The sequence below is a fragment of the Vidua chalybeata genome, chromosome 20 (genome assembly GCF_026979565.1).
Source record: "Vidua chalybeata isolate OUT-0048 chromosome 20, bVidCha1 merged haplotype, whole genome shotgun sequence".
NCBI lineage: Eukaryota > Metazoa > Chordata > Aves > Passeriformes > Viduidae > Vidua > Vidua chalybeata.
This window is the reverse complement of record NC_071549.1, coordinates 3,663,127-3,684,412: the sequence shown is the minus strand read 5'-3', so window position 1 is coordinate 3,684,412 and position 21,286 is coordinate 3,663,127. Positions and strand designations below refer to the sequence as shown.

Below are 21,286 nucleotides of genomic sequence, written 5' to 3'. Positions count from 1 at the left end.
CTTAAAGCTCAGCCTGAAGGTGCATCTCCTTTTCCCCCAGGCTGGCTGGGACAGTGGCCAGCAGCCCTGCTGGGCCAGAGCCCCAGGGTTTGTTATCAGGCCAACACAAGACACCTGCCCAGAGCTGAGCCTCCACCTTCCCGTGCAGATCATGGCTCTTCCCACCTGGCATGGCCCTGGGACACCCTGCTAAAGCTATCTGCACAGCCAGGAAGTCAGAATCCCAGTGGGATTAGCTGTTCCTACAGATGCAACAGCCATACTCAGAACAATCACCACTAACAAGAGGAGTGTTAGAACAGGAATTAAGCCTCCAGTCCCTGGGACTAAGCTAGTTTAATGTTTAGAAGCCAGTATTTAGGGCTAAAAGTAGAAAACCACTCCACTTGCCTCTCAGTCATCAGGGCTGGTCAAATTCAGAGTACCATGAGACCTGTGGTGTTTTCAGGACTCTTGAGTTAGTACAGCTCTTTTGGAAGCTGAGTCCTTCCACCTCATACTCCCAGAGGTTGCCAGGCAGAAGTTACCCCCCTGCTTTACCCACATCACTTTGCCACATATACCCACCTAGCCTGACTTCTACCCTACCCGCTAGGATACCACCAACACACATTTACACTGAGAATCAGTGGGAAAATTTAACTGAAAACCTCACAAACTGGACATTTGATGCTGGGAAGCCAGAATTCCTGAAAAGGAAGCACTGTGTAAAAAATGTAAAGCTGCAGCTCCAAGCTCCACAGGTTTTCCAGAGCTCACTCTCCATGTGCCTTTGTTTGAACAGCAGGATATCCATGTTCTGTACCCAGCTTGCACACACTCCACACGTTGTCTCCTACTCCTCCCACCCACAGGCAAACAGGCTCTGCAAACAAAGCTAAAGCAGCTTGGTGGAAGCCCTGGTAGAAGGAGAATGCTATTCCCTGTGGAGAAGCAAAGATAATAGAAACTCCACACAATGGAGCTGTCTGCTTGGGATGCTGTTCTGGTCTCTTGAGGATGGGATCAAATATGTGCCTTACAATTAATTTTGTTGTTTGTGTAACACATCCTTATTACCATCCACTGAAATTATAATTATTAATAGCTCAATTCACTTTTTTTTTTTTTTCTTCTTTAAACCAAAGCCATTCCTGTTGGGTAAAACAGTCTGAACTGCAATTTACACTGACAATGTAAAGCAGCCCTACTGTAAACACATACCTACCCCTTCACATTCCTTACAATGATCAGAAACAATAAAACAGCTATTTATGACACAGGAAGATCAGATCAATCTAGGATGCACTTCTGCAGGGGACAGACACAGGGTACAGCTGGGGGGTGGGAAAGTTTGAGACACTGCTACTGGCCTAGAGGGGTTTTGGTTATTAACTGTGTGGAAGGCCCCCCCACTGCAGTGAAAATCCAGGCAGGCCTCATTCCCTGCTCCAGCAACACTGAGCTGTGCACTCACCCTGCAATGTTTTATTGATAAGGCTCCACTAATTTTGTGTTAGGCACAGGCAACCAACCATCAAAAATCAGATCTGTGGTACAGGTGGTTTTAAACGAAATACAGCAGCACACAGACTTTAAAATGCAGGACAGCTAGCAAGGCACAGAACAGACTCAAGAACCTGACCTCGAGGTAGCATGAGGAGGCAGGGACTAAGGCATACTCCATTAATACCAAGGAACATCTTACCAAGAAGGAAGTAATCAAGGAACAAGCAACTGGAGTCAACCCATACCACAATAAGACCTTAACCCTGAAAGCTGCAGGCAGTTTTTAAAGGAGATGCTACCAAAGAGCCCCCATGACTGGGGATATATTGTGTGACACTTCCACAACTTCACACACCTGAAGCAGCAAGGCAGTATTTGCAAAATCTCTGCCCCTACCCCAGAAGCCGCTTCCAAAACTGGGCAGCCCTAAAAGCATATTATAAACATATTAAAAAATCATCTGAGCTGCCATGTTTAAGTTACTTCTCTGATTGACTGCTATAGAGCTTTGTTTGTTTACTTTCATTCTTACCTGCTGATGTTGCCTGGCTGCTGCTGTGATAAACTCAACAAGAGTATCTACTAATGGCTTACACAGGATCTGTAACAAAGAAAGACACAGTCTCTCATTAACGGTTTGCTGACAGGTTTGTTTTTCAAGCAAAGCAGTCTAGGTTTTACACAGCCTCCTGAGTAAGAAGAAAATAACACAAGAGAAGTGCCCAGAAATCAGCAACAGTTTATTTGAAAATTAACAGCTTTTTTCACACCAGCGCTGAGTGAAATCTTGATCACAACAAAAAGCAGCAGCAAAACTCTTCACCTCTTTTCACCTGGAAAGATCAGGCAAGCATTTTCCACCTCCTGTGTTCTGCCAAGTGAAAACTAAAGTCTGCATCTAGGTGACGCTTTCTGTAGTGTCAATTCACTTTGTGCAGAACCCCCAGTCTCAGGCAAAGAAGAACATGTTGAGTTGTAGCCAGGTGTGGGTTGGTCTCTTCCCAGGGAACAAATGACAAGACAAAAGGAAAGGACCTACAGTTGCACCAGGGGAGGTTTACATTAGGTATAAGGAAAAATCTCTTCACTGAAAGGGTTGTCAGGCACTGGCACAGGCTTCTCAGGGAACGGTTGAGTCACCATCCCTGGAGGTATTTAGAAAGACATGTGGATGTGGTGATTTTAAAAGATAATTCTACAAGGAACAGTTATATGGAATCCAAAGGCTTTAGAGATGTGCAGGTGGGATCTAAAGCTTGCTGTCCATGTGGGCAACACACAGCCCTGCTCTCCCTCCATTTCTCAGACTTATGATGAGGCATCATGGGCTGGTGTCCTAAGAAACCTGGCCAGCAGAGGATGGGGTCTCTCCTGGATGGAGTCCTCAGAGCCTGAAAGCATCCTGCCCCAGTTACACAAGCCTACATCTCCTCCCACCCTCATGTCAGACATCAATTCTAAAAGGTTTTGAGAAAGGGCTTCTGGCAGTTGTCTCTAGCTTGCTGTGACCTAAAAACTCCTGAAGAATTGTATGACATTCAGGCTCATGGCCTGTTTCTTAAAAACTGGCTGTCCTCATAGAAGAGACCAGCCCCAGGCTTGGGTCAAGTTTGCAGGAAATTCCTCAAACATTTCAGACACTTGCATTGTCTGAGTATCAGGCTTGAAGATTAGATTTCTAATCTTAGAAGTCTAATTCCAATTAGACTTTACACTCCTCAGCCTTCTTGGAAGAAAACTGAGAAACTGAGCATGCAGTGGAAGCAGAGATGGACAGGAGCTACATTGGTTGTTCAGACAAGGTGACCTGTTTTGCCTTTGTGCAAACCTTGCTCATCCATGTTGTCTTGAATACTGGTAAAAAATTAGAGCTTCTTAGGCTATGTTTTAAAGAGCAGCCTGCTGTTCACCTGCTTTCTGCATGCAGTATCCCAGTCCAAACCATAAATGAGATCCTGGCCTCCTGCACTGTTGCTATAAAAACTGAGTCTGAGTTTTAAAGTTTGAGCAGGTGAAAACCCAAGGAAACCTCACAGCAATTTCAAAAGTCTGCAATAAAGCAGAGAAATTTCTCTTCCTACTTTGCCCAGAATTATAATCCTACTTTGGAGCCAGCAGAAGACAACACAGCACACAGCCAGCAGCACTTACTGGGAAGCGTTTGAAGAGATCATGGAACATGGAGCATGTAAGGGGACTGTTCCGTTTGCTGAGGAACTGGGTCAGGGCCTGCTGATAGATAACAGCCACCTTCTTCACATTCAAACAGCCTGGGTTCAAAAGCTGTAGGGAAGAAAACAGAACAAAAGCATTTCCAGTGAAACACAAGAATGAATCACTAACAACGAATAAGTTAATTTTCATCAGTTCACAAGAGGTTTTTCCAACAACTAGTTATGCTTGAGATATGACACAGAACCATGAATAAACAGCCAAGTGGGCCCCAGATGTGCTCTCCCAGACACTGACAGCCATATGACCTTGTCACTGAAGGGCAGCACAGCTTTTTAGCAGGACTACAAACACTCCATGTAGTGTGGGCTGTGCTCTCGGTTTGTGGTTGGCACATCTAGTACACGAGGCTCAGAGGGCACTGCAAACCCATGGTGCAGTAGCTGGGCTGTGCACATGGTGTTTGTTCTCAGCTGAAGAGCTACTTGTATCTGCAGATTTTAGTGTATGTACATACCTGTATCTACATACACTTAGCACCTATGTCCAGGACTCCTAGGTACTCAGCACACAAGACCCAGCACTGATCAGGGATCCAGCAATCCCAAAACTGTGTCCATGCTCCAATATCCCCCTCTGGTGGGGAACAAGAATCCCAGACACACAGCAACCAGCTGCGACCTGCTCAGGCTACATGGATCTAAACAAACAGGAGTCATTGAAGAGCCAAGTGTGGAGCACTGCATCCCAACATTCCTGACTGTTCTCATACTGCTAGGGAAGTACTGCTCTTTGGGAAGAGTGAAAAATTAGGGCCCAGGAGGAAAAAGCTGTAATCTTCACAGCAGTGAACCTCTGCCCAAGGAATTTTTCCATGGCCCCATGGAAATCTAAAGCCAAGGTAACCTGGTGTCCCATTCTCAGGTCAAACTCCCAGTGCTACTGCAGCTGAACACAAGCTGAAGTGGAACAAGGAAGATGGGTATTGAAATATTACCTCAGTTTTTCTAGTTGAGTGTCTCTACTTAACACTTATTTGACACACACATCTGCAGGGGAAATACATGCATACATTTACTGAAAAAAAATTCTTCTATAGTTTTTCCATAAATTTGGCTACTACATCCTAGTGTCTGCTCTAGTTCCACTTTCCTGCTTATTAAAAAGCTCCAAATTATGCTCACAAAGCACAGCTCACTGGAAACACACAACACCTCTGTCTCTGGTTCCCCACTGCAAAACCTCCCTCGCCTCAACACAATGTCAGCATCAGCAGCATTACATGAACTGAGCTGTCACTTCCCTCAAACTGGCAGCTCATGTCAGCTGCTGGCTCTGTCCCTGCCTGCTCAGGACCAGAGTTCTGCTCCCCATTGGAATAAGAGCAGTGAAACTTCCCTGTGAAACTGCACAAGGATGCTGTGAAGCATGCCTTACTCTAGCCTCAAAGTCAAGTATGTTGTTTGTATTACCCCCAGATCTCCCATTTTGTTTTACTTTTACAGAAGGCCCAGCACTGCACAGGAGCTACTTGGATTAACACCCTCCACCTCTCCCTAAGCCCTAGAAACACTGACTGTCTTTTCAGCCTCCAGTAATACTTCAATGTGTGTTAATTTGCATGAGGGAGCTCTGTTTATTTTTCTACCCCACAAGATGTCAGCAAGATTAAGGCACTAACTCCTGTGATCAATTTGAGGGGTTCAGAGGCAAGGCCAGAGTCAACTGGTGAGACTGAGACACTGCTTGCTATGTTTCTAGTGGAGGTGACTGGAGTGGGCTGCCCAATATAAAGGGTCACCATACTCTGAGATCTGTGAAATGCAGCAGAGACAGTAGGTGAAAGGGGATCAGACTAAGGGTCTCCTAGTAATGGACACCCCTAGCACAGTCACATGAAGTCTCCCTCCAAACAACTACCACCGAAATCAGGCAGGGCTGCTCCACACACTCTTCACCTTAGCCCAAACCTCAGGGGAATAGGTGTTTACTCTCATCCACCACTGTTCTGTGTCTTTCTGCTCCTCAGCACCCTCTGGAAGAAACTCAAGAGTGACTGCCAGGAGTTTAATAGAAAAAACAGTAAATCAGGGAGGAGAACAACACAAATACACAAGAGGCTTCTTTGGATATCAACCTGGATCCACTGAATCAGCAGCCCCTGTGCCAATGGGCAAGCAGGCAGGAAAAGGTGAAAGCCAGGAGGGTGAGGGCCAGAAAGGGATGGGGAACTTTTCAGTGTCATGGAAATCAGTAATGATAGGTACCTGCAAGCAGCAGGCCCAGTGACAATGAACAAGGAAGGCCCACCACCAGCAGAACCAGGTAATGCAGCTTTACCAGCAAAAAAAAATCCTGAGGAGCAGCCTCATGTCTTACCTGACACGCCTGCTTTGCTCTGCTGTCACTCTGTTTCTCGGGCTCAGGGGGAGGAAGAGTTGATGATGTGTTTCCTTTCAACACTTTGAGCAGGTATAACGAGGCACTACAAAAGAAAACAGGAGAACACAGCAGTTACCACAGTGCCACAGTGAAGCTACCCAAGGGCAGAGGCCAAGGGGTGCAGGCAGCTCACTCAGTAGCAAAGATGGTTACTGAACTTGAGAGGGTCCCTTCTCTCAATCTAACCCACTCTGGCCAGACCTAATGACAAAGAAATCTTAGGAAGCTGAATCATTTCATTATGTGCCATCACAGTCAGATATCCCCATTGTCAGCCTGGTGTCCTCAAGCTCATGCTTTTGACTGGCACTGCTGGAGGAGTTCTGCACCTAGCCCAGGATTTCTGAGCCTGCCCAGTTCAGCCAGTGTTTGCAGCATGGCCTCAGCCTCAGCTGCCATGTGCTGGAGAACTCAGACTAGAGAATTCTCCACTGGGAGAGCATGCAGAGCTCTGTGCTTGTAGAAAATGCAGTATTTACTGGGCACTGCTCCACTGAGGACTGCCACTGCTGGGAAGCTCTCAGGGAACCACGCAGCATACACAGCCAGCCCCATGTTGCCAGAAGTACCATGGTTCCTGCACAGCCATGGGTGGATGTGCTGCACAGCCAAGAATGTCCAATGGCACTGGGTTGACCACGCAACATGGTACCCACTGCACACATAGCTGAGCTCAAAAATCCCAGATTGAGTATGAAAGCCCTCATGAAACTGGCTGCATGACACAAGAGAGCCTGCTGGTAAATAACACTCCTATTTACATCACAGAACAGCAAGATCACTTATCTTTCTAACAAATACATATCTGACTTATCATAATTTTCCCCTGTTCTACAGGAAAGGAGAAAATACTGGTACATACTGTCAGGACTTGATGGCTGTTGCCCTCACTGTGCTATCATGGAGACAGTAAACACTGCATTTAAAGAACAATCATCACAGGTTGATTAGGAATTACATTCATCCCCCACTGAAGCACACACACTGTATTACTCCCAGAGGAACCCTCAAGAATGCATTTCCCACCAGTATCAACAACACTATACCAGACCATTTCTGTATCACAGAAGCTATAAAAGACAATCACCAAAAAATAGACATATTTGAAAATGCTTTAGACTGCCAGGACTGACTAGTCCTTATGTAAGACACAGATGCTGGTATGAAGCCTTCTGCAAGGCTCTTGCTTCCCAAGCCTCTTAACACAAAACATCACACCTGCTCAGATCTCACAGCATCAGTAGAGATGCTCCTTGTGAACACTCACCTGAAGTAATAGAGAGCCACTGCAGAGTCGGTGTGCTTGCAGGCTTTCTTGACCAGTCTCTGCACTAAAGCATGCACATCTTCTTGCAGGGAGGCCACTGTCTTGCAGTACTGCTTATTGCGGCACAGCGAGTTCCTGCACAGCATTAAAACAAATCCAAAGCCATTGGCTACAGACAGAGCTCAAGGGAGCAGATGACCAGGAACACTTATCACTTTATCAGGGTGAATGGGAGCAAAACCAGAACACAGTGAGTGGTAGCAAGCAATGCTAGCTGTGGGCAGCACATGGCTGTAGCAAAAAGGGTGAAGACACTTAACACTCTTCACCTTCAAACACAAATTTAGGCATCAGAGACAACTTTCCTTCAGAGCTCCCACAAAGGGCACTGACTACCTCAAATCTTGTTACTTCACAACTGCTTCTCAACTGGGGTGAGAGAGCAGCACTGAAAATGCTTTAGAGAGTGCTGAGGATGTCAAGAAGTGGCGCACAGAGGACACATGTGACACACTATGCATTATATCCGTCTAGCTGGTATCATCCCTCGCTTCTGGCCCTGAACAGAGAATTTGCTCTCTGCCTGTCTCAGAAATGACTTGCTCAGAGTTTGTTCCAGCCACAGCAGCAGCTCTGTAAGCCTTGGGAGCTGTTCCATGGTCTGACTCAGAGGTCAGAGGCCCACGGAGGTATTCAGTGACATGGCTCCATACCTGCAATACCTCTGTTTGTTCTTGAGGCTTCCACCTGCAAACAGATTTGACACTTCAAGTCCTTTAGCCTAGAAAATCCAGATCCTAATTCCTTTCCTGCAGGTTATGACTAAGCATTGTGTATGTGTGTGGTGTTGGTAATCTAACCTACACAATCTCTAAGCATAGCAATTGCCTTCAACCTTAGAAAGACCAGCTCCTGCTGTTCAACCAATACCACAGCTGTTTATCAAAAGCCATTGTCTATTACCTGGAGGTCTAAGGACACTTACTTGAAGATACTAGCTGTTTTCTGGAGGAAGTCAACCTCCTGCTTGTCAGAGTCTGAACTCATGCACTGTTCAATCAATTGAAGCAGGGGCTCAATGATATCGAACACCAAGGGGTTCTCTGCTTGCTTAATCAGGAACACATCAATCAGATCCAACACCTGCAAACACAGTTACCCAAGTAAGGAGTACAGCAGACAGGGAAACAACATGGATTTACCCAGAGCACCTACCAGTAGGCTGTGGAGCAGCTGGAGGGAGCTGAAGAAAATTATTTACAGCTGAGATCTGTACACATTCTGGTATGATTTCTAATGTTAAGGCATGGGAAACTGAAAATTAAAATTTGAAACTGAAGATTAAGAGTTGTCTGTTGGTTCCAACTCTTATTTCATGCAGTGACACCATTTAGAAAGAACAGTTACAAGAATCAGTGTCACCTGGCCAGACCTGCAGTCAATCTAACCTGGCACAGGTCCCTGTTAGCACCACTGACTGACAGCTCTGCAAGCCCCACTTGAATTACAGACAGTGCACTAGCATAAAATCAGCCTTTTTATAGAACAGCATCAGAAGGGAAATGCAGTAGAGCCACTGGCTCACTTCTCTATTCAGCCTTGGCTAACTGACTCCCATTTCTGTCTGGGAGCAGCTGGAGCTGTCCCTGGATGCTGGAATGTCCCAGAAGGTCCATGCTGACGCCAGGCGGCCTGACCTCAGCATTACAGTCACAACCAGCCGGGGGGTTTAGCAAAATCCCCAATTTTACTGGCAAAAAAAGCTCATGTTGCAAAATGACCTGAAGCATTTTATGCATGTTTCATTAAGAAACACCAAGCTTGTCTAATTAAAAAAAAAAAACAAAAAACAAAAAAAAAAAAAAACAAAAAAAAAAAAAAAAAAAAAAAAAAAAAAACAAAACCTGACAGGCATCTTTAGGTAGCTGCAGGAAAGGATCTTACCAATTTAAGCATTTCAGATCAGCAAATGAAAACGATGGTGCACTTTTCACAGCACAATCCTGGTTTTCAAATAGGCCTGTGAAGCCCCAGTCACTGACCCCAAGAGTCCTGTGCCAGGTGCTGTACAAAGCCAGAACAATCCAGTCCCAGTTTCCAGGAGCTCATGACAAAGTGAATGCCAAGCTGTTTAGTGTCAAGTAGCTCACAGCATGCACAGGCTTCAAGTGACATGCTACTAAGCCAGAGATCTTCACACCAAACACTTGTCTCCCACCTTAGCCTTGAAATCCCTCCGCAGGATCTTCTCTTTCCGCATTCTGTCTTTCTCATCTTTCTTCGCCTGGATCCGTTTCTGCTGCTCAGCAAAAAGGGCTGAGATGTTCTTGTCAAGAGCCATCATAGCCTCATCATCCAGCTCTTCATCACTCTTATCTCCGTCCTTTTGTTTTTAGAAAAGAAAACCCAACACATCAACTCATATACCTCAGAAGGACAGTGGGGAGGGAACCAGAGCCAAGACCTGACTCAGGTAGGGATGTAGCTAACCAGAATAATACTGTAGGGAGGAAATACAGATGCTCAGACCCATGAGAAATCTCACTTATATTTCCCATCAGGTAATCTGGCTGCACAGCACTAACATGTAGAGAGGATCAGGAGAGGAAAGAGGCTGAAGTTTTGACCTGACTCCCTCTGTGCTGTTCCTCCTTCACTAAAGAGGTTTATATGTTGCTATGCCTGCAACCTTTATTGGGATCATTAAACCAAACTCTATCACTGCTACAGTAAGTCTCCAGAGTGGCCTTCAGGGAGCACTCCTCCACACAGGCCAGCCAACACACGTAACAGTATCTCAGTGCCTTAGTTCTCATCAATCTCATTTATTACAGGCAGGAGCACAAGCTGTGTCAGGCTAGACTGAACAAGCTAAAGTGCTTAAGACATATGAACAATAAATAAAAGGACAAGTGACTTATTCCCACAGCTCACCTAAGACCATGAGCTGTTTCAAGTGCCATACAAAGATGGCTGCAAGGGCCAAGACTGCACGAGTTCAGGCAGAATGAGGGTCACTGGATCATCTCTCACCATCCCAACCTCCTGGTATCTGTATCAAGGTAGGCACTGAAAACATACCAAAGCATTCCCTGCTTGGAGAACTTTCATCAGCTGACTGCGAAAATTATCATCAACTTCTTCACTCTCCTCATCTTCACTGTCAGTGTTGTCTTCATCTGAGGAGTCCCCACTTCCTTCTTCATCCTAAGGAAGGAAAGTTCATCTCCTGAGCCCACCATACAAGCCCAACTCAATTCTCAGAAATAAAACTTCAACCCTCCCCTCCCCTACTGCCTTCCTTCTAGCCCTCAGATCCAAGCACAGACACCTCAGATAATGGGGTACTAGGTCTCCACAAGAGCTAAAAGTGGAATATAATAAAGACTTCTCTGTCACATTAAATAAGTATCAACGAGAAGCTTCCAAGGAACAGCTCCCATCTGACTCTCCTCTCTGCTGATGCCTGTAATGCTTTGTGACTTGAATCTCTACAGTCCTTAAAAATGTGAGATCTGGAATCCAGCTGGCTGCGCATCACAGCCACCATTCTGCCTGTGGCTGCAAAAAGGACAAGCTTGTGCTCATTTCAGGATGCAGCTACTTCTTCTCAGAAAGGCATCTATTCAACCAGCCACACTTACAATAGCAGGCCAAGAGACTCAAGCATGCACTTCCAACAAGCCATTTGTGTGTTGAACCTTTAAAATAAATCTTAATAGAATAACAGCCATTTTCCTCCAACAGAGAAATGATGTTACTCTATTAACACAGTTCAGGAGAGCCATTAAATATTGAGGATATGAGGAGTGTTTGTCACTGGCAATGGCACAATTACCGTGTCCTGGGCAGATTTGGTCTTTTTGTTCGATTCTTCCATCACAACAACTGCACTTTCTTCATTTTGCTCTTGGTTAGGGTCAAAAACCTACAAAAAAAAGGGACTTGCATTTTTTCATTGTTTTGTTTTTAATCATTTCTTATGTACAACAGACAGAAATTTCAGCACAGTAAACCAGCTGAATAATGGAATTTTAAGTAAGGGCATTAACTTTCTGCTTGTTAACATGCCAAGCTCTTTCTGTAAATAATAAAAAAGGTGGAGAAAATTGAAGAGGCTGGTGGCATCGCACATCTTGGTTTGTTACAAATGAAGTATTAAGTTCATCACAAAGTAGCTGACAGCCCATGTTTGCAATCCACATATTATTTTCTCAGTAGGCATCACCTTTCTTAGTGGTATGACCAATTCAGATTTTTAGTATCACTTATTTTTAGCACCTCTATGAAAAAAGTACCTTTCTAGAAAAATGGAATGTTACCATTTATACTCGCATATAAAATCTACCAGTTATATAAACTGACCCAGGAATTTCTTCAGCCTAAAACTATCAAATAATACAGCTTGAAGTTAGCAGATCTCAGGCTCCTGTAAAAAAACAGCCAAACTCCTCCCCCACAAAAACAAAAAATAGCCCCAGCTCTCTCTAAACTACAGTTCAAATTCAGTATCACACATCATCGGACAGTTCCTAAATCAAGTAGACTTTAAATTAAACCCAAAATCGAAATATGCTTGTACATACATCTGTTAAGGACAAAACAGGCAAACAGTACAAGGCCCTACTAGTGCCTCACTTACATCCAGGATCAGCTGCAAGCCCCTCTTGGTCAGGTTAGGGCATATCCATACAAACACACTCTTGGAAATCCGACGTAAGAGGAGGCTGGGCTGGGCAAGGAGGGAGAGAAGGATTTCCACCATCACCTCAACCCATCCTGGCTCCGAGTTGTCTGCACAGGAACAAACAAACAATGACAGGAAGAGGCACTGGTGTATCAGTAAGAAATTACAGAAAAATTCACCAAGAAATAAAAATTAAAATTGTCTTTCTAGCTGACTCTTAAATGTACCACTCAGCAACACAACAGACCAGAAGGCCGGGAGGAAGAAACCACAGGGAGAAACATGCTTGAAATGGTCTTCTGACCACTGCAAAGGCTTACCAGGTAACAAAATCTACTATTTATTGAATCATTACTTAGATTAGCAGTTCTGCAAGTCACCTGACAGCTGGTCAGCAAAAGTATATGCATTTTATAGTGTTTCCAGTGAAATCAGAAGTCACAACAGCCCACGAAAAGTGATGGCATTTGAAATTCGTCCTTTAGTCCAAAGGTTTGGGAATCCTGCTCTACAACCAACCCAACCACCAAAGAATTACAGCTTTTATTTTCACAGTGTCCTCAAATTGATTTACACAGATTTCAGAAGAACAAGACCACAGCTGGAAAGGAAATCAAAAGATCACGCCAATTTTTTTCCTGGCCAAGTCCCAGCCTAGAGGGTCCACAGGCCCTAAACAAGGACCAGCCTCCATCTCCAAACATGCTGTGTATACACAGAGGACACATTCAGCTTGCTCAGAACTCAAGCTAAGAAAAAAACATGTTTCATGCCTGCTGGGTGTCCGAGCCCACAGCTTTGCCAGGCAGACACCACCAGCTCACCACCAGGCACTGGCTCGCACAGAACAATGCCTCAAGGAGAATGAACTCCAAGCCTTGGAGTGCTCACCCAAACAAGGGCAGCTGGGGAGCTCAGCTCTCCTTTCCAAGGCACACAGGAACACAATCCACTGACAGTGCAGACAGACAGCTGGAGCAGAAGACTTAGATAAGAGTCTAAGAGTCTTTCACCACGGAAAGAGAATGAAGAAGTGATTCTCCTGGGGGTGAGTGCATCAAGTCAGAGCCAATGCAGAGTGCTTCACTAACACAGAACTGCCATCTTCTATCTTTGACAGACCACTAACAATCCCACTCCCTTTCTTTTTGTAGGAAGGACTCACCAGTCTTCTTCTTCTTCTTGGTTTCTTTGCTGAATGCCCTCTCTGTGCAGTTCAGAAGGTCGCTCAGAACATCCACTGTTTCAGACTGATTCTGTTTGATCACAAGCAGACAGGAAACAGGCTCAGAACTCCCCACTACCAACAACAACAGAAGGAATATGCTCCAAATCTAAGGATTACTCTAAACAGGTACAAATATTACAACCAACTACTACAACTCTTTTGCAGGAAAAAACCCTCAAGTTTTTGCTGCTCAAGTCAGCAGCAAATCAAGGGCAGAATTAATGGTCAGGCCAAGCTTTGCCCACTACATGTCTACAGACAGTGCAAGAATCACAGTTTATTCGCTGCCAGTTGCCCATTTTCAGAAGCCAGAGCTTCTGAAAGGCTGGATCTCTGAACAAAGAAACTCCCCATCTTGGTGTTCAGAAAGCCCAGCTTTTATATTATTTATATTTATATTTTATACTACAGAAATATTCATCACCTTGAAAAGATGAATGGCTATTGAAAGCAGAAGTTGTTGGAAAGCACCAACTTTGGCACTGTCTGATTTGTTTTCCTTCTTCTGCAGATTCTTCACAGACTGAAGTGTTCTGAAGAAAGAAACTTCTCTGAGTTTTTCACAATTAAAACAGCAAATAATCTCATATGATCAGACTAAAAACGTGCCCAAAACTACAGTAGTGTTTTGTGTACTTAACATTTCATCTATTGGCATTGGATACTCTTTTAGTATACAATCCTAACCCAATAATAGTATCTGACTGAATGTGGGTCTGTTGTGCACAGACTACATTCCTAATTCCACAGCCAAGGCTAGGCTGGGGAATCAAACTCAAAAAAGAATCATTGAGAAGTTTGTACAGGCATTATTAAGAGAAAAGATGAGCAGACTGTTACAATCATGTTTGGGAGAAGGACAATGAACAAAAATAGAAAAGGACTTGGCTTTCACATAGTTAACACATAGAAGGAAGAGGAAGAAAGGAATGGGGTGAAAAGAAACAGAAAGACTCTCTGAAACCCAGCCATGCGTGCAGGATACTCAAAGGCAAGAAAAAGAACTGCCACTGCCTGTGAAATGGCTGTGCTACAGCAACCAGAACACCACGAGGCAAAGAGAACACAACAACTCTTTCACTGTCCTAAAGAGAAACCAAGACCAGGGCTTTCCCACCTTTCTCACTTCACCAACCCAGCACCCAGTTTCCCAAGCATCTCACCTCTCCCAGATATCCTTCTGTTCCTTGGTAAAAGGTTTCACAGCTTTGACATGCTCACTGGAGAGCAGCTTGTTGGCATACTCAACGAGGAGAAAGATCCACAGCTTCCCATCTGCAGTCACACCATGGACATGCTTCTCTCTCAAGGCTGCAGCCTTTGCTGTATCCCCCAAAACAGGCAGGGTGTTTAATGTCTGAAGTAACCTGCAAAGAAAGACAGCCACCCTGTTACTGTCAGAGGAACCAAATGGCCTGCTCCTACTTACCAAAATAGTACCCACCAGCAAAACACTCTCATCCCAGAGCTCTGGTCACTCACTGCAGCCCAGACTGACAGTGCCCAGCTTTCAACCCACACGTGTAGTCAAGAGAGTAGTCTAGAGCTCATTATCTTGGTGGCCCCAAGCTATCTGGTGCTCTCAAGGACACTTAATCTCAGTTGCTTCTCACTCTGCATCCCACCATGTCCTCTACTTTTCTTCTACTGAGGTTTGGCAATCATCAAAAAACATCTACTACCAACTCTATCTTCCTTAGTACAGGGAGGGCTGCGGAGTCACCAGCACCTCGCACACAGAGTGCCAGAAAGCCAATAGCCACCAGAACAACCCCAGTACCTCCCTCTTGGGTCCTTCCCCTTCCAGCTTGCAATAGAGGCAATGGAAATACTATGGGAAAAACCAGTATAAGCTCAACTCCACACCTGCCATATCATCTCACATATACTCATCATCTCATATAAACTCATTTGTCGTGGACAAAACATGATCTTTGAAAAAATCCATCTCCATAAAAAAAGCCATTTCCTTGTGCTGGAGTCAAAGAAATGCTCCAATAGCAGCCTACTATTCCAAACTTCTTGCCCCACCATTCACAAGCTGATCTTATCCTCAGGAAAAAAGCGAAATTTCCAATCTTAAAGCATGCAATCAAATCCTTACCCAAAGAAGTAGTTTTCTGTCTCCGTATGATCCCGTTCATTTAGGGGCTCTGATGGAAGGACACTAGCCTCAGCTATCTGGGAATTCTTCTTCTTAGCAACAAAGAAAGCATGGAAGAAGCAAAACCTACAATAGACAGAAATAGGAACAAAATGAAAACCCAGATTTGTCATAAAAAAGCAAAATCAACCCATGCATGCAAACCAAACAGCTCCACATTCAAGGAAGTCCAAGTACTGAAAAAAGCACTATTTACAATGAGACTCTTTTCTCGAGATACACAGGGTAAAGAAGAGAAAAGGACACTCAGGACTTCACGAAAGTGAAGCACCAACACTTAAGGCCACAAAACACAATACTAAGACCGTCAGATGTGGGTCATACTCTCCAAGACACTTTAAGCAACAGAAAAATACTTATTAAGACATGATGTTAAAAATAGTATCTTCAAGCAGTTTAGGCAAGCAGGAATGGAAAATTTATTAAAAATAAATGGGACTGATGTGATTTTAAATGCCAACTACTTATGACACAGGTTAGTCCGATCATGCAGAAAGTATTTTGAAAACAAAATCTAGTCTTCGAAATGATTTATTATGGAGCATTTCCACTACTGCATTTGCCTAGTGTCATGGGTACAGCTTATCTGGAATACTGCTGTTGAGCTACACAGAATTATCCCAAGCACATGTGTCTTTACATCAGTCTCACCTGGCAATGTCCATCACAAGGCTCTCTTCTTTTCTTGTGGCACTTTCAGTGATGTTAACCAGTCGGTGGATGATCCATCTTCTCAATCGAGCAATCTTCTGCTGTGCTCTTTGATAAGAAGGTGGGCACAATCAGCAGTTTGAACACTAACCCAACATAAATACACACTGCACAATCCACTGCATCAAGAGGTGACTTTCAGATATTTAGAGGCTTTACACTAAAACCAGCAAAGTTATGTAGTAACAAAGCAACAGGTACAAAAAAAGATATATAATCTTCTCAAGTTTGCTTTTTACTATGCAAAAGGCGATTTATTTACCCCACAGAGAGTCTGCAGATGAGCAAAAACCACTTCAAGAAGTGCAGCAGTCAGTAGAGTGAGGTTTACAGGTGCCAGGTAACACACAACCTAGCCTGAATGCCAGCGTGGCTAACACACAGATAAAAGAGAGGCACAATTCCTACAAAGACCTGAGGAGCTGTAGTGAAAGAGGAAACCACCAGACATATTCTCCAAAGCAATTGTCAGGACTAGAAACAGAAGAAAAAAGGCTCTTTTGGTGATCCAGTCTGCTTTGGGGGGGCTGGCTGGTTCTCAATATGGTTGCAGAATTTGCAGAATTGAATTTTACCCCAGTGAAAGAGTCAGATGCTGGGGCTAAACGTTCTGAAACAGAGGAAATAAACAATAGTCCACTCATGGCGAGGGAAGCAGCAAATGTTGAGAGGAAGGTGCAATACCCATGTACTCACATGTCTGCGTTTTGCCGGTTCTGTTTTTGCCGGTTACTTGAGAAGTCTAAACAACAGTCCAAGTCTGGCCTGAGGAACATGTCTTTGAGCCAGGAGATGTATTTTTGCAAGGCCACTGCCTGCAGGTGTCTGACTACCCTGGAAGCACTCAGCAACACTGGCCTCCCTTGATTGGTAAGGGTAGAGAAGCCCATCATCACAGCCAGTTGCCTCTCTGGGTCATCGCAGCCACTCAGAAATGTATCTATATATCCCTCCATTTCTGCAGCAAACTTAAATCCCTGGGGAGACTGAAAAACATGGTCAAAGAAGCAGGTCAGGAACTTCACACTCAGACTGAATGGCTCTGTAAATAAAAATGATAGAACCAGAGAATGGCCTGGGTTGGAAGGGACCTCAAAGCTCATCTCAATTCCAACCCTTTGCCATGGGCCTGAAGGGACAACTTCCACTAGATCAGATTGCTCCAAGCCCCATCCAACCTGGCCTTGAACACTTGCAGTGTAAATCACATGTAAGAATTTGGCTGCAGTAAGTAAATTAAAGTCACGAGCCTGAATATTTGTTCTAAGACTTACAGTCAGTCATCCATTTCACCTCTTGTCGTCCTCTCACAGCGGCAGCCTCTGTAAGCAACCACAGAATGCTGCCATGTACCAACATCAACCCTGTAATGCACACCTTGCAGAACAGTGAGGGTTCAGCAGGATTGATCACACGCTGCCCAGTGCAAGTGAGTTCCCAGGCTGATCAACTCTTTATTTTGGGTGAAAGTTCCATGATGTTCCTCATATCATCTGCCTTAGAGTTTCCCTAGTTTTGGCAATTCCCCACCATCAATTCCAGTCTCATGTAGCAGCCCTGGAGCTCGCTGACCCATAGGGCTTAGAATAAATGCCACCTACTCTCCCTGGTGTCTCAGAAGCATTGAGGCATTCTGAAAGGAGGGGGAGTTGATATGTTTAAGCTAAAACTCATATCCTGAGGTGTGGCTGTTTTGTGACAAGCCTTATCTGCAGTCCTGTCACTGGTCCAAAAGGCATACAGGTGGCAGGCTGCTGGCCTTGGACACTGTCCAGCAGCATAGAGACCACCAGGACATGTCCCATTCCACCATGCAGCCCATTCCCTTACAGTTTTTAACAGCCCACAATGTTTAATCCCATTCAACTTTTTCCAGAAAAAAATAAATGCTTAACTGGAGAAATCTTGAAGAGGTGGTCTCATTCCAAAAGTCCAACACATCTTTTTTTAAATTAATAAAACAACTCCTGTGGTCTACTGTCACATTCAATACAGTGACCTGGCAGGACCAAAAAGAGTAACAAAAGTCTAGGGAATACTGTTCTTTTAAATAAAGGGGCTATAAACTTGTAATTAACTACAAATCCATCCAATTATATCATAAATACCCCCAAAAGAAATCTCATAGAAAACACAACTGAGCAAGTTCCTGCTTCCACTGTTGGAGAACTCAATACTTATGCATCAATATGAAAACTGGGAGAAAAACTCCAGAAAAGACACTGTAAACAGGCTAATAGCTGACAACAGGGAGTTCATCAATCACCTCTCAAGTGAATCAGGTTTATTTACTCCCTTGTTGATTAAAAAAGTGGAATTAGGAAGATAACTACCAGTAAATATCAGACTCCAGCTTTGTCTAGCTCCATCTCTAATAACCACCAGAATCCCATAAGGAACTACAAGGTAATAGCATTTACTTCTTGAAACAAACAACCTATGCCAAGAAACAAAACAAACCCCAAAACGAGAATCAAATTCAAACAAAGATCTTTTCATCATTACTCTCTCATCATCAACAATATTAGGAGCTTCTTCCATTTAGTCTCATTGTCTTCAGGGGACTTGTACATTTCAACAGGAACCAAATAAAAAAAATTGAAGCACATGGAAGATTACAGCCTAATTTACTGTGCAACAAGCACAAATAGTAAGAAATAGGAAAATTACTAAGCCACTGGGTAAATCCTAGAGAAAGCTGGTCCATTTAGGGAGGCACCATGGTATGCAGTATTTGCAGAGCAAACCCACACACCTATGGCTGCTCTGATAACAGAACAAAATGATCACACAGACCCATCTCTCCCAAGATACAACAACTATTTCTGGGCACACATGAGGAGGTTTGGGATTGTGTTACTACAAAAAGCCAAGCTAAAAGCTGGTTCTATCAGTATTCCCCTTTTACTTTTCCTGTGTTTATTGCAGGCTTGTGTTGTTTGCTGGCTTCCCAGTAGAGAAAGAGGAGCTCAAAAATCCAATTCCAAATAAATATTGTGCTTAAACCTCAGATGTGCTTATTGAAACAAGCACTAACAAACAAAAGCACGAGTTGTCCCTTTTTGTCTTTGCCTTCCAATGTTCATGCGACACCCAGCACAATGATAAACAAAAAGGAGCTTCTGGACACACAAAAGTAAAGGGACTGTTAAAGGACAACACATGACACTGTCAATTTGCTGAGGGCTGCCCTTCCTCTGCTTCCCCCATCATTAGAGCTTTCCTGCTAGCAGCAATGAAAGCAGGTGAGACAGTGCTGAACAGCTTCCATACCCTTAAAATAAGCAATGACAATCAAACATAGGCTACACTCAGTCCATTGCAACCAGTGGCCATACAACAACTTTGCTTTTAGTTAGAGTTCAAGGTCTAAAATTACATCAACTTTTTTTATACAAGATGATTTGAAACTAGAAGTGGGGCAGAGACTTCCTTGTGCTCAAGACATGGCCTTTAGCTTGTTCAAAGACCTACCTGAGTCGCTACCACGTGTTCTCCATAGTGCAGCATCACCTTCCCTTTGAGAACCACCTGCAGCTGCTCCATGGACAGCAAGGGGAGAGCACTGCCCAGCAATCGGTAGCACATGTAACTGAGTGGGAACAAAGAACATTCCCTCAGACTAAAGCACAGCAGTAAATCCACACACAGGGCCAAGACAGAGAGGAAGTGCTGGTGCAGAGTACAGGAGCATGCAGGGAGATGAAGTCAAAACCTCTGGGTCAAGAAACAGATGGATAACATGGGGAACCACAAACAGTGTATGTTAAAACAAACCTCACAGGTCCTGATTTCTCCTTCAATAGCCCGTTCTCCACAACTTCATTCCAGAAGAGTTCAAAGGCACCTTCCTTCAGTGCAACTTGTAGCAAATCAAAGACTACACTGGGCAATTTCTTGTCTTCCTTCTCAGACTTGGCAGCACTTTTCAGAAGCTCTACAAGTCTAGAAGAAGAAATAAAATAATGTGAGAGATCTGACCTGAAAGGGAATTGCTGAAGGCCAAATTCATCCTCCTGAAAGACAGAACACTTCCTGAGAACTGCAGGCTGTGCCCCCTGGGAGAAATGACACAACTATAACTAGGGAACCTGCATAACAATTAACACCTAACCCTTAGCAACACCGGCAGTGGCAAATGCAAGCAGGAATCAGAATCACAGCCACATTTCTCTCACTGCTAGCCAAGTGGAAAATAATGTTCATTTAAACCTCCTTATTTAAAAACTTACCTGGAAATATTTTCCTTATTTACAACAGTAGGTGAGCCAAACAGCTTCTTCAGCTTTTTAGGTTTCAGAACACCAGGGAATTTCTGCATACCCACAAGCAAAAGGTGCAGGTTCTCTGGAGATGTGAAGGCTGAAGAGAGGTCACCTTGCAAGATGTCAAACAGGACCTCCTCAAACACAGCTTCAGGTACCTAGACGGGAATGAGGGTGAGAGCATGTAAGAAATATATGAGGGCATTTTACTAACTTGCAGTGAAGTAAGCACAGTGGAGGACATTTTACCAAAAGCTTGCAGTGCTCTGGAAACTCTAGAAATAGTCTTTATGGTGACACAACGAAAAATAAATAATGGATGTGTTCATGACTGCCAGACAGTCCCAGGTGCTTAACCATGGGGAGTAGGACAGTATGCTGTGATCAGACAGTAATTCTGTCAACTGACTCCAGCTGCAATTGTTCTCTTGCTGTCTGACTGCTCTGCCTGTACAGCCGGGCAACCCAGGGACAAGGAAACTCTCTGTTCTTATTAACACTGCTAGTCTTCATGTCTACAAATAATATCCATTAAAAAAAAAAAAAGGAAATAAACTCTTTTCTTTTACTACATATTCAGAGCTTTTTACTCCTTTGTCCGTACATCATTTCACTCCCAACAGCCCAAAATTCAACCTTAGGCCCAGGCTTGGTGCATAAAAAAGCTGGTTTGCTGTTCAGAGTTTTCAGCATACATCTGTCCATAGGAGCACATGGTCTAACATATAATCCAAGGAAGTGAAATGGGAAATAACAGGCTGTGGGATTGTCCACAATGAAGTCAAACTAAGCTAAACCAGAGCACCCTTCCCAGAACACAAGCATCTGCCCACAGCCATTTAGGGACAGCTCCCACAGTTTA

The 21,286-nt window shown here is 44.1% G+C and overlaps 1 protein-coding gene across 1 annotated transcript in view; it reads right to left on the bottom strand.

Moving 5' to 3' along the window:
• The window catches only part of MYBBP1A (MYB binding protein 1a), a 56,906-nt gene that overhangs the window by 32,931 nt on the left and 2,689 nt on the right, over positions 1–21,286 (bottom strand). Inside the window, exons 6-23 of the mRNA XM_053961561.1 lie at positions 20,392–20,582; positions 19,937–20,104; positions 19,634–19,751; positions 16,856–17,145; positions 16,100–16,207; positions 15,389–15,514; positions 14,448–14,651; positions 13,709–13,817; positions 13,222–13,312; positions 12,012–12,163; positions 11,208–11,297; positions 10,451–10,576; positions 9,588–9,752; positions 8,355–8,512; positions 7,370–7,504; positions 6,040–6,145; positions 3,640–3,771; positions 2,021–2,089 (exon numbers count right to left, since the gene is read on the bottom strand). Of these exons, the coding sequence (XP_053817536.1) occupies positions 2,021–2,089; positions 3,640–3,771; positions 6,040–6,145; positions 7,370–7,504; positions 8,355–8,512; positions 9,588–9,752; positions 10,451–10,576; positions 11,208–11,297; positions 12,012–12,163; positions 13,222–13,312; positions 13,709–13,817; positions 14,448–14,651; positions 15,389–15,514; positions 16,100–16,207; positions 16,856–17,145; positions 19,634–19,751; positions 19,937–20,104; positions 20,392–20,582 (2,538 nt within the window). The remainder of the gene's footprint in view (positions 1–2,020; positions 2,090–3,639; positions 3,772–6,039; positions 6,146–7,369; positions 7,505–8,354; positions 8,513–9,587; positions 9,753–10,450; positions 10,577–11,207; positions 11,298–12,011; positions 12,164–13,221; positions 13,313–13,708; positions 13,818–14,447; positions 14,652–15,388; positions 15,515–16,099; positions 16,208–16,855; positions 17,146–19,633; positions 19,752–19,936; positions 20,105–20,391; positions 20,583–21,286) is intronic.